The sequence below is a fragment of the Berghia stephanieae genome, chromosome 3 (assembly GCF_034508935.2).
Source record: "Berghia stephanieae isolate SIO BIC M18660-M18661 chromosome 3, UCSD_Bste_1.3, whole genome shotgun sequence".
NCBI lineage: Eukaryota > Metazoa > Mollusca > Gastropoda > Nudibranchia > Aeolidiidae > Berghia > Berghia stephanieae.
The window spans coordinates 91239345-91251844 of record NC_088362.1 but is presented as its reverse complement, the minus strand read 5'-3'; the positions used below and the strand labels follow the sequence as shown (position 1 = coordinate 91251844).

The 12500-nt window shown below is 35.6% G+C and overlaps 2 protein-coding genes across 3 annotated transcripts in view; one reads left to right on the top strand and one right to left on the bottom strand.

The window, feature by feature from the left end:
• The window catches only part of LOC144968812 (uncharacterized), a 63523-nt gene that overhangs the window by 1432 nt on the left and 49591 nt on the right, over positions 1-12500 (bottom strand). For both annotated transcript variants that reach the window (XM_078907519.1, XM_078907520.1), the window contains 2 exons: positions 3299-3439; positions 1-1275 (listed from right to left, as the gene is read on the bottom strand). The exon at positions 1-1275 is cut by the window's left edge and continues 1432 nt beyond it. In XM_078907519.1, coding sequence (XP_078763645.1) covers positions 1048-1275; positions 3299-3439 — 369 coding nt within the window. In that variant the 3' untranslated portion in view covers positions 1-1047. The remainder of the gene's footprint in view (positions 1276-3298; positions 3440-12500) is intronic.
• LOC144968810 (beta-1,4-N-acetylgalactosaminyltransferase bre-4-like) overlaps positions 3373-12500 on the top strand; it is a 91978-nt gene continuing 82850 nt past the window's right edge. Inside the window, exon 1 of the mRNA XM_078907517.1 lies at positions 3373-3458. The gene's annotated coding sequence lies outside the window, so the exon portion shown is untranslated. The remainder of the gene's footprint in view (positions 3459-12500) is intronic.

Below are 12500 nucleotides of genomic sequence, written 5' to 3'. Positions count from 1 at the left end.
ATTATCCAATAATCAAGTGTTTGCATTCGTGAACATGTAATTGAATGAAATAACTCTTTTTCCGGTATTAAATACACCCACTGCTTGTTGTTTTGAATAATACCAAATAGCGGTAGAGATTATGAATATATAAAACATAAAGGTTAATAATCGTATGTTTCTTGTATATAATAATATACTGTTTTGCATAATATCCTTGATTGATTCAATGTACCTTTACCTTTGTGTATCGTTGCTGGGATTATCTTCAAAATGGTCAATGTGGACGGTCAATATTTTTTTAAAAGAGAAAATAGAAATAAGCAGATATAAAAGCAAACAATTTGAGTCATTGAAAGTAGGAAAATTACATGTGAGAAGACTCAACGATAAATAACCAGTGAAAAACAACTGAACTGATAACTTATAAAAATAAATATTGTAATGAATGTTATTTGTAAATAATCAAACACAATGTACAGTTGTGAACTTAATCTGAAAATCAAATTATTTAAAAGAAACGTACTTGTATTGTCAATGCGAAGGGCTTTTAGATAAATTTATTCATCTAAATTATATTTTTCAGCTTCCCATGAGTTTGAAGTAATTTTTACAGCAAGGTCATTCTTCAAAAACAAAATTTCTGTCTATTCTGAATCATATTATTTAACAAAATATTGGCTCGACTGAAAAATAAAGTTGCAATTTATTGTGAACATCAATTACATTATAGTGGTTGACAATGCTATGATCTTTAAAAATAAAATGTATGTTATACCGCTGTTTAAATCTAGATGAATTACGTCTATCCTTGTTATTGACGAGACAGTCGAATAAAGTAACTTCGAAGACAATCGTTTTAACCCGACAGCGGTTATTTTAAATGCTGACGATTGTTGAAGCGGTTTGACCTAGCTGTTGGGGTCTGTATATAATTGTTATTAATTGGTTTACAGGACATTACGTCTTTGTAAATTATTTAGATCTCATTTTCCAGTTTCAAACTGATTCCTTCTAGTTCTTATGCAGCGACATGTGGAATGGGTTAAAATCATCGAGACATATTTATTATTGGACAGGGTTTGTTGATCTCCAGGCTACAAGGTTACTTGGTGGAATACCAAAGTTCTTCTTCCGGTTATCTGTTTCCCGACTGAAAAAATATCCACAAGTTCTTTTCTCGTGGGTGTAGAACGGAGCCAGGGAATTGTTGGCGTTACTCTTGTCTTTTTTACCTCTTCCCGATGGTTTGGACCCGAACAAGGCTCCACTGGCTGAGGCTCGATTCTTTTCCATCTGCAAAAAATCGAATCGGAAATAATTGTTTCATAGTTTATTGTAACCGTCATCAGATATATGCCATGTCACCTTTAATCATGTGACTTTATGTCACGCGGCATGAGTGTTTTACCGTTTCATTGGTCAATGTTTTCAGAAGGTACGAATTGGATTTTTAACTTTGTATGAAAAATAGGGTATTTATTGTTTGTGGACAGAGATTTAAGCTTGATTCAACTTACCCCCGAAGTCAAGAGATTTATGCTTGATTCAACTTACCCCCGAAGTCAAGATCGGATGAAATTTCAATTTAAGCAAAATCTCAATGGCCATTCGAATTCAGAATGGATTTGATTATGAAATGCAGCACGTCTTGTTTCAAAATATCACATCAACAGTGAAATTAATCTGACGCAAAATTGAGCTTAGAATATTGATTGGTCCAATCGTGGTACTGCTGTGAACAGGATACACACCTCTCTATACAAAGACATTTACAGTTGGGCAATGAGCACCACGGGTAGATGTATGTTTTCCCATATGACCACTCCTGTAAAGACTGATTGCCTAAATAAGCTCAGAAGACACCAGCAAAGCATCATCTTTCAACTAAGAACACAACACATACCGCTCAACAACCATTTAAGCAAAATTACAAAAGACACATCCCCTTCCTGCCCCCTATGTCAACACCCCAATGAAACAGTAACACACCACTTGCTTGAATGTCAACCTCTTGAAGACCTGAGATGCACATTCCTCCCACCAAACCCAAGCATCAGTAACACACTTTATAGTCACCTGGAACAACTACAAAAGACATTTAACTTCTACGTCATGGCACAAGACCGAAGGGCTAGAGCTCAGGTGGTCGCTGGTTCGGATAAGTAAGTACGTAAGAAAGGATGCGACGTATTTTTCATCCCATGACACAGACTTGTGATCTCCAGCAGGACTATAGTAATGTATATTATTTTTCCTAAGCCATAGAGCGATGTGTCAAATGGCCGTTTTGAACACTCCCGACTTAATTTAATTTGGTAGGTTTTAAGAACACGTAGGCCATCCTACATTATGAAAAGATAATGACAAAGGTACTTCTCAAAGGTACTTCGATGCAATTTTTGAATATGTTAAACTTGTTTTATATATAAAGATCACTCATTTTTGTAAGATGTCTTGGAAATATTTTAAATAGGGAAGGATTTAACAAAGACATGAGTTTAAAAATATATTATACCCTTTTATATTATTTGACTCTGTGTAAAAACCTACAAAAATTCAATAAACACAGAAATTACAGTATAAAATTATAACTTTGGAGAGTCCCATGTGACTTCACAAACCACCAAAATATTCACCACTGATTAGATGCCATTGTTAGATGTAGTTTACACGTCACGATTCGCTTATATTATTTTATTTAAAAGCATGTTACATCTCGAGTGTTACCATTCAGGATCTATTTTGGGAAAGGTATATAAATTACCAGATCGAGACGGTAGGTTACATTTTACCATCTTATTATAGCGCTATGGAAGAAATGAAATTGACGTTACTCAGCTCTTTGTTATTCTTTTTATACATCTATTTTTGGAGATAACTTAACACTAAATTATAACAATGATATAAAACGTTCACGGTGACACATAGTTTTATGTATTAGTACGTTATGTCTGGCTAGAGAATGTTTTGAGTATTTTACCTAAATCCATGAAATCAATGGGCTCAAAAAGTATTAAATTGCCATACAAACGATTGACCCATCTGTTAATGAGGACATAGCGATAGGGAGTGACGGATCTACTAATAATGGTGGCGCAATGGAGACGCCTAACATATTCAACTTGCATTTATTGAAATTTGGTTCTATGTGGCCTGATTAGGGGGACGGGGTGGGGGGGGGCGTAAATAAAGCATTGTAGAGCGCATTGAGCATGGTAAATTCGAGGAAATAATACGTCTTGTTTGTTTATTTTCAATTTATTGATTTATTTATTGACTTATTAATTAATGAATTAGTTTATCATCTTGTGCTTACCTCGTTTCTAGCGGCAGCCTGGTTGTTGTAGACGATGTTACAGTGACGCGAGTATCTGTTTGGAATGCCGAGTCTCTGGAGTCGCAGGGCTTCTAGCCTCTCCCAGGACAGGTGAGATGGCTCTGGATTGAAGGTGATTGGCTGAAGATAGAACACAGAGGTAGGATGAGCATGAGATGTGACATCTTTCAGCATGACAGTTATAGACAGACACGACATTATAAATCACAATTCATCCATTCACTTAAGTGACAAAATGAATATTTTTATAAACACAACGCCTGGCCGTTTTCACCAAAGCAAAAACAGTAGCAACCTCGATGCGACTTCGACCTTTAAATAAACAACTTGAGCATTTATATAGAGCAATATCCATTAAATGTGTTTCAAAGCGATTTGCAAGGGGTCCCAAGCCCACAACACTCAACTTGTAGGACGATACATGGCGCCAGTTAGACGATATTCGATTTATTTTTTGACGGAAACGAAGCTCTTAATGGCCAGGCATTCGTTTTACACCAAATTAAGATGTGAGTTAAAAGCATTTCTCAAGGACTCAAAGTGCACCAATTAGAGCGGGATCCCAACACGAGAAGCTGCTTTAATTTCGCTCCTGATTTTGTTAAATTTAAAAACGTTTATTTGGATTAATTCATATACCTGGAGATTCATATTTTAATTTTAGTAATTTAAAATTCATTAGATAAAATATCCTAAGACAACATAGCCACACTTGGAACATAATATCAGTTTACTAACCATATAAATATTGAGCTATTTCTTATATCGCCCATGATGGCTTGGGGTGGGGGGGTGGGGGGTGAATATAAAAATGTTGCCAATTTGCAAACGTTGCGTGATTGAATGATTGATGAGAAATCACAAGGACTGCTTTGATTGACAACAAGTCGGGATTAATAAGGCTGCCGCTACATTGGCGCACTGTACGCATGGAGATGACCTAATTAGACCTGGTTTCCGCGTTCATCGGCTCACGACACAAAGCAGCCACAATTGTGACTCATTTGATATTTTCGACTATAGATAGAATGAAGTTGACGTCATTCTGGTCTTTGTTATTGTTTTTTGCCATCCGCGTTTATGAGTAGTTCTCACTACACAGTATTAACCTGACTATAAACGTTCATGGTTACACACAGCTTTTTGTGTTGGTCCGTTTTACTTCCGGATGGCAATGTTATGAGCTTCTTAGCCAAGTGCATACTATCTATAGATGTAGTTTTCTACATGCAAATTATCCTGCCATAATAGCTGCAAAAGTGATAGGTAATGAGCTGCTAGAAGCTGTGGATTGTATTATAGTAATAAACAAAATTGAATATAACAGATTCAAATAAAGAACACAAATCAAACACGGAACGTCTACAACCCTTCTTCACCCAATAACAAAAAAAAAACCGCAATGAAAACACAAATACATCACTAAAAAACCAGATCCACGGAGGAGAAATACTCCAGACGTCTGATACTGTTGTTTTTAGACTTCAACTTTAATGATTAGTTCTCAATAAATTCTATCAAGCTGACTTAAAACGTTTAATATTACACATAATATTGTGTGCTTGTACGTTCTAGCGGGCTGGCGTGTGTTGTGAGTATTTCACCTAAACACATATCATCAATAGTCAAAAATAAGTCTTTAATAAAGTGGATCGTTTTTGATGTTTGTAATCTATGGAGGTGTTGAGCCGCTTTGATCATATATTTCGTTTGATTCATTGTTGCACTTTATTTATGTTTCAATTGTTCCATGTGTAGATTCCATTTTTGACAAATGTTCCTGAAGTAAATTTCTTACCCACACTACCCACACTCGAGTACGGTTTCCTCGAGGACGCTCTCATTGAGCTCATTCGGATGTCCCAAATTATTTTCATTATTACTCTTTGTGCATGGTTTCCTTAAAATAAAGTTTCTTCAAACTGTTTTGCATGTCTTCAAGGAGTTTGAGGAAACTTTGCTCATGTGTAATTCTTCTATTTGGTTGAATTAAAAATTTTAAAATCAGAATTTAATGCACAAAATAAAGGGGTTGTGCTCTAACAAACTCACAAAATGTCCTTTTTACGTTTTGGCTAGAAAACGTATACATCCCTTATACATTAAAATGAACCCCTCCACCCCAGCTTCTTAAATATTCTTAAACTCTTGACTGGCTCATACACAGTTTCGACACACTCGAACAATGTAAGACATAAGAAGGGACATTTCGGGCCTGCGCTCATTCCCAGCCGGCAATGAAATTCATGTAATTTGTAAAGTCTGGGCTAGTGAGAGATGTAAGTTGGCAGTGGAAGAATATGTGACAGACACGGTCCTTGTTAGTTTCAAATGTCCTTTAATTTAATTATTAATTTTTGTTTAATACTTTACTAGTCTAGGTCATATATTTATTGAAAACATTTTACAGCTTTCAAGCTTTTCTGTTTTGAATTATCAATTTTATTTTATTTTTGTGGGGTCTGAATTTCCTGTGACGGGCTGGGCCTTTTGACCTCCCGTGGTTGGTAGGACAGTCCCTTCCTTACTATGTCTTCTGTCTCGCTTTATCTATTTTCATTTTCCAGGTTGCCTTCTGTCTTTGTATTGGATTTTCTGGGTTTTATGCATTCTTTGGCCAGGGGCCTTAGCTGAGGGGGAAACAGTCAAATAAACAATTAATAACTAGTTTTGGGATATGATTTGTTTGGGGTTTTTTTACTTAAATCTCTATCTGATAATGTGTGTTTGACTGTTGTGGTGATTTTGTAGTTGAATGAACGAACTTGTGTGATACCAAATACTATTGTGAAGCACCTCTGAGCACATTTTGTGGATACCGGCGCTATATCAAATGATGATGATGATGATGATGATAATAATAATAATAATAATAATAATAATAATAATATTAATAATAATAATAATATAATAATAATAATAAAAATAATAATAATAATAATAATAATAATAATAATAAATAATAAATAATAATAAAACAATACTACTATAATAAGTAATGAGTATATAGTAGATAGTAGTAGTAGTAGTAGTAGTAGTAGTAGTAGTAGTAGTAGTAGTAGTAGTAGTAGTAGTAGTAGTAAGTAGTAGTAGTAGTAGTAGTAGTAGTAGTAGTAGTAGTAGTAGTAGTAGTAGTAGTAGTAGTAGTAGTAGTAGTAGTAGTAGTAGTAGTAGTCAGTGGCAAAAGAATCAATACAAATGAACGAGTGTTATAAGAAAAGATGATGCTGCTACTCTGAAATAACCGTCGATAGACCGTATTTCTTTTTAAACGTTCTCCTACATTGACATGTAACATGTCGATAAGGATATAATAGGAAGTTGGCGTAGGACGGTTAATACACAGAAGATTAAATCTCGGTCTTTCATTACCGATGACATTTCAATGTCAAGAAGGATGAGTCGGGATTAGATGGCACCAGCTTCCTCAAAACAGTATTAGATTTACCTTAGTGTTTCCAATTCAACACGATAAAGGAATTACGTTTTATTTGACGTCAACCATATCATTATGAATCTAATTCATTGATTTGATTGACGAGAAAGAAAAATAAAATCCTCTTTTATCCGCGGGATCCCCCCCCCCCCGGGTAATAGGGACTTTAAAATCCTGACATGATTTGTTATATTCCATCGTTTCCTTGGTTTGTTTCCTTGATCATCTAATGGATAGACGAATACTGAAAATTGGCAGAAGGTCTCTAATCTTTGTTTATAACACATTTCTATTTAGCTTAATTGCAAATGTAACAATCATTTAATTAATGGATCAAATTTTTTTAATTTGCATTAGGGATGAAAAGTGTAACTCTAAAAACTGATCCCAATCTCATTGGAAGTGTAAAATTAATCTTCGGGAGGACTGCATACATACACAAGGTATGTAAATGATTTTCTGGTTTCAGATTGATGGCATCTTATTTTCTAGTCTAAATATATACTGGTCGGCAGTAAAGATCACCGATCCTCGCTCTTTTACATCACGATAAATACTTAGAATCTGCTTTTACATCCTGCTATTAAAATAATTATGCCACGTTATGATTCAATTTGAAACCTATTCATTATTTTTCCTCCGAAGGACTGGTTACATACACACTTCCAAGTATTTTGGAATCGGAAAAGTAAAAGGTGTGACATCCCGACTTTTCTTCCCTATTAAAACCCTTTAACGGCAGTCAGTAATACAACCAGCAAAGCCACTGTATCACACCCAAACGGACTTAGTTCGATTGTTCTTCCAGGCGCCCCTCTCCACATAACCGCTTTCGTATAATACAAAACATTAACAAAATTCTTAGCCACAAATTCTTACTTCTAAAATTGATTGTTTCAAAAAGATTTAGAATTATATCTGTTGCTTTATGACACGTTTGGGACCATTGATATATTTGAAATAAAAGTTTTCTTGCAAAACAAAATAAATTAAAATGTGTTTTGTCAGGGTATATGGAACACCGCGGGATGGGTGGCTGGGCTTTAAACCAAATCTGATTGAACATTTACGACGGAGGGACATCTAGGGAGTAGCAAGCTCATAGACCCCCCCTCCCCCAAGTTGATGATGATTATGATGATGATGATGATGATGATAAGGATGGATGAAGATGGATGAATGATGGAGGATGAGAGAGATGATGAGATGGTGACAATGATAAGGAGGAGGAGGAAGAGTTGGAGGAAGAGGAGGAGTAAGAGGATAGAGAGAGGGAGGAGGTAGATGATAATGATGCAGATGTGATGAAGATGGCAATGGAATGATGATGATTATAAGGATGAGGATGAGGAAGAGTTGAAGGAGGAAGAGGTGGAGAATGACGATTATGATATGATTATCATTATGATGATGTTGGCGAAGATTATGAAGATGATGACGACGGCGACGATGATGATAACGATGAAGATCATGATGATGATGATGATGATGATGATGATGATGATGATGATGATGATGATGATGATGATGTTGATGATGACATAAAACTATTCTTATGCCAAAATTTTCGGAGATAAGATTAATGGACAACGTGTGTTGTTGATGTTTTGTCCATATTCATGTCCATATAATAACCAAGATATTTTACCATGAAGGCCACAATGAAGGCCACGTCTTTAATAAGGTCAAACTCGAAACTTATATAATGTAAAATATTTGCTTGTCCCGCCATTCGTTTAGGTAAAATTCTCGCCGCATCCACCAGCCGGATATATCGTTCTAACACAAAACTATGTGTAACCACGAACATTTATATTTTGATGGATATGACTTTGTGAGAACTAATGACCGAAACGGCTGTCTAAAAACAATAACAAAGAGTTGAGTGGCGTCAGTTTCGTTCCTTCTAGAGGATAGTTAAGTAATATTATTAGAGAAATGTGTTTGTCACTGAATGTGTCTCATTGCTGTGTCATACACTGTGAATGATGACATGATTTGTAATACACTTTTAGTTTTCTCCTTACCAACTATTTTCAGAATTTGACCCGAATCTTCATATTCACCCAACACAAATATGATTTTTCAGACAGAATAGTAACGAGTATATGCTTGTTTTATTCAGAAAAAAAAATGAGATCTGATCTGCAACACAGTGTCGAGTTTTTATAGCTATAACTATAACAAAATGAAATCAGAACAAGAAAATTGTTGGTTATAATATCGTAATGAATGACGATTTTCCATTTGGTGGTAAGGACAGGGTTATGCCCGCAGCTCAGGCACACAAACAACGCTTGGATGACAATGCTGTATTTTTCCGTCCTTTTAATGATTATTTTTGTCAGGTACCATATTCATTCCTTCACTCAATATGTGATCAATCGTATCAAAATGTTATTTTATCTGGATGACTTTGATCTAAAGCTTAACTGTAACACCTTGATTCAAAATAAATTACTCGACTTATTAAGGAGAATGAGTTTGGCGTTTTTATCATTAACTTCAAAACCTTAAATTTGCTAATTTTGAATTTTTGAATTCAATCTCAATTTTCTTTATCTTATTCATTACAACATATTTGTACGTATTTGCAGCTCTGTGTTACGGGCTCGGTATTGTACTCTCAAGAGTCTACGCAATTTATTGTCCATTACAACAATGGCAAATCAAACCAATAATTACGTTCGGTTATCAGACCTGCAAATAAGAACACGTCTGTTGCGACATAATACCAGATTGTCACGGCTGGTCGCATAGTGTAACAATACACATACCAATAATCTTTTTCAACTCTTCAAAAAAAAAAACAAAAAAAAAAAACCCAATCATTCAAATGAAAAGAAAATATAATGGAGCCTAAGAATTTTTTCAACGATTTGTTGTAAAGGTAAATGGTTTATTCCACGTTCAATTCAACGGGTTTGAATACAAAACCAATTGTGGGACTAGAGATAATAATATTTGTGTCAGGTGAATTAGCTTGAAATTATTATTTTTTTAAACAGAAAGACAAATTGCCGTGCTCAGAAAAAAATACCGCTTGACGGTCTAAGAGTTTTTCACAAGATGAGGTACATTTTCATCTATTAGTATTTGAATGAAAGCTAACAATTTAAATTTTAAAAATTGAGCTTTTATATAGCGCATTATCCGCTATGCGTGCTCAAAGCGCTTTACAAGGGGTCCATGGTCAACAGCAACATTTAACATGGAGGACGGGACATAACGCCTGTTAGACGATATTACAATTTTTCGGACAAAGACAACGCTGTTACCGGCCAGGTATTCATTTTACACCTGAGTACGGTGAGAGAATGTAAGTAAAGAGCCTTTTCCAAGGACTCAACTATGCGCTGAGCGCGAGGCTCGAACCCAGGACCTTCCGATCCGCAAGCAAGTGTTAGACCACATTGCCTAACGTAAACGTATACGTATTACTTTCAGAGCACAGCAAAAATGTATTGCTACAAAAATTCAGGCTATTGTAAAATTTGAACAAAGTGAAATTTTAAAATAATCCGGACAAATATGTAGGAATTGAGGTATTCGGGATATTTCGGCGTGACAGCAATATATTTTTGTCATTGGTATCACCACTAGCACTGTTCGGCTATTCACTCAGGGACCACATGTTATCATTTTGGCCAGAAAACGTTTCCCTCAAACACAACTCGTAATACATTATGGGACTTGAGACCTAAAGGAGTTTTCAAATATAATCGTTGATATTCTTTGACAAAATGAGAGTCGTCTTAATCGAATGACATTTGAAGTGAAAGTTTTTTGGCTGAATATTAAGAATTATTTTACTATATACACCAGTTTCGTTTTGATTTTGTTTTGCTTCGGGTTTTTAAAAAATCTTTCTTACTTTTTTTTTCGAGTTTTGGCTCTGTCCTCACAAGAAAGTACCAATTTTCTTTGTCTGGTAAAGCTACATGCGTCCTCAGACCTAATTCTAGATGCAAGTCGTAAAATTCTTCTCACGCAAAGCTGCCTTTCTCGGTCAAATCACCTTTTATTCATTTTCGCTTTAAAACTGTTTCTGCTTACTCCAATTTATTATAATGATCCAAAACTTGGGGAAAAGTCATGAAACGATATTTCTTTAAAGAGAATATATTCACGTCTTTAAAGTCTCAGGTTTGAAACCTTTCCAAAAGTCAAAGTCCATATTTATTTATTGATTTACGCAGTAACAGTTTTCTGGCAAAAATGAATGAAAGGTCTTCTTTCTAAGTATGTTAGAATGGGTCAAGCATTAAAAGCCTCCCCAATGCATTAGAACATTTAATGCCAACATGTATTACTTTACCCATTTTTTGTATTTTGTATCATGTTTGAGATTGAACACAAAATTTTACAGAACGAAAAATCTGAAAATGAACAGATGATGCGATTCCCCATTAAGTTCATCGTTTCTTATTTTCCGAATGAAGGTCGTAATATATTTTTCATGTCGTTGGGATATTGATACGTACATAAAAATGCCTTTATACGGGTTCCGATTGATCATGTGGGTGAGCGTGCGCTTTACAAAATAACCCGGTTTTGGTCCCGAGTGCAGTCGACGCTTTTAAGTAGTTCCTCTGTCCTCCCACCAAAGGTTAGTAAGCAAACGATGCTGATTGTTGAATGTTCCAGAAACCGGGAAAAACTGCGGCACAATGGGACAAAATAATCTGAGAGACTATTACACTATTTATATCATTCATATCGGTTTCAGAATGTCCGGAGATGGAATCTCTGGAGAGTCTTGGTTAAAAGAGAAGATGGAATTGGCTAGGGCAAGACTTGAACCCAGGACCTTCGATCCGAAAGCAAATGTCATACAACTAGACACCATAGCCGCATGTCAGTTAATGAGTGCAAGTCTTCTGTAAGGCATTTGAGTCTTTACACCCTTGAAATAATCTATCACTGCCAATATTCACACTTTAGTCCAGACCATTAGGCCATTCGTATAGTATAAGTTGCTAATAAAAAAAATATATTAGGAGAACGCACGGAAGTGAGCTAAATAAATAAACAAATGATAAATCAGTTGACTGGGAATCAAATTTAACCAGTGCTGGACTTGGGGGAAAAACGTAATTAAAAATGTGGCCAGAAAAAAACCTTCAGATATCGATCGATTTAAAAGGCTCTCATTTTGGCAAAAATTCTCAAACCTGGAACTATAATATTTTTAACACTAGGCGTGGAATGCTTTTTCAAAATGTTTCAGAAGGGTTTGAGCGAGAAAAGATCCTGTGACCAATTTTGATCTTTTAGAATGTTTCCATGGATGCCTATCGCGAGAGATGTACAGTATGACATTTAAATCGATCGATTTTTGAAGGAGTCTTACGACTAAATTTTTAAATAAGAGTTTTTCCAGAGTCTGGTGGTTAACTGGTTACAACAAGAATTCACTTATTTTACAAAATTGAAAACAACTACATACAATGGGGTCCCTAGGGGTTCCAGATAGCTGGTAGAGCGCTCACTTTATACGCATAGGGACCGAGATCGATTCCGGGTGAAGTAGAGATATTTTTTTCTGACCCCCTGTCCACCCAGCAGTGATTGTGTAGCTGCGTCTGTTAGATCTGGCGGAACGTTGGTCGTGATAGTCTACCGTCCAATCCAACGGGTACCAAGCAATTTATTCCCCTTTTACGCTATAGAAACCGGGATAAACTCCGATTCCATTGACTTGGTTCTGAAGGACTACATACAGTGGGGGAAAAAAAACAACAA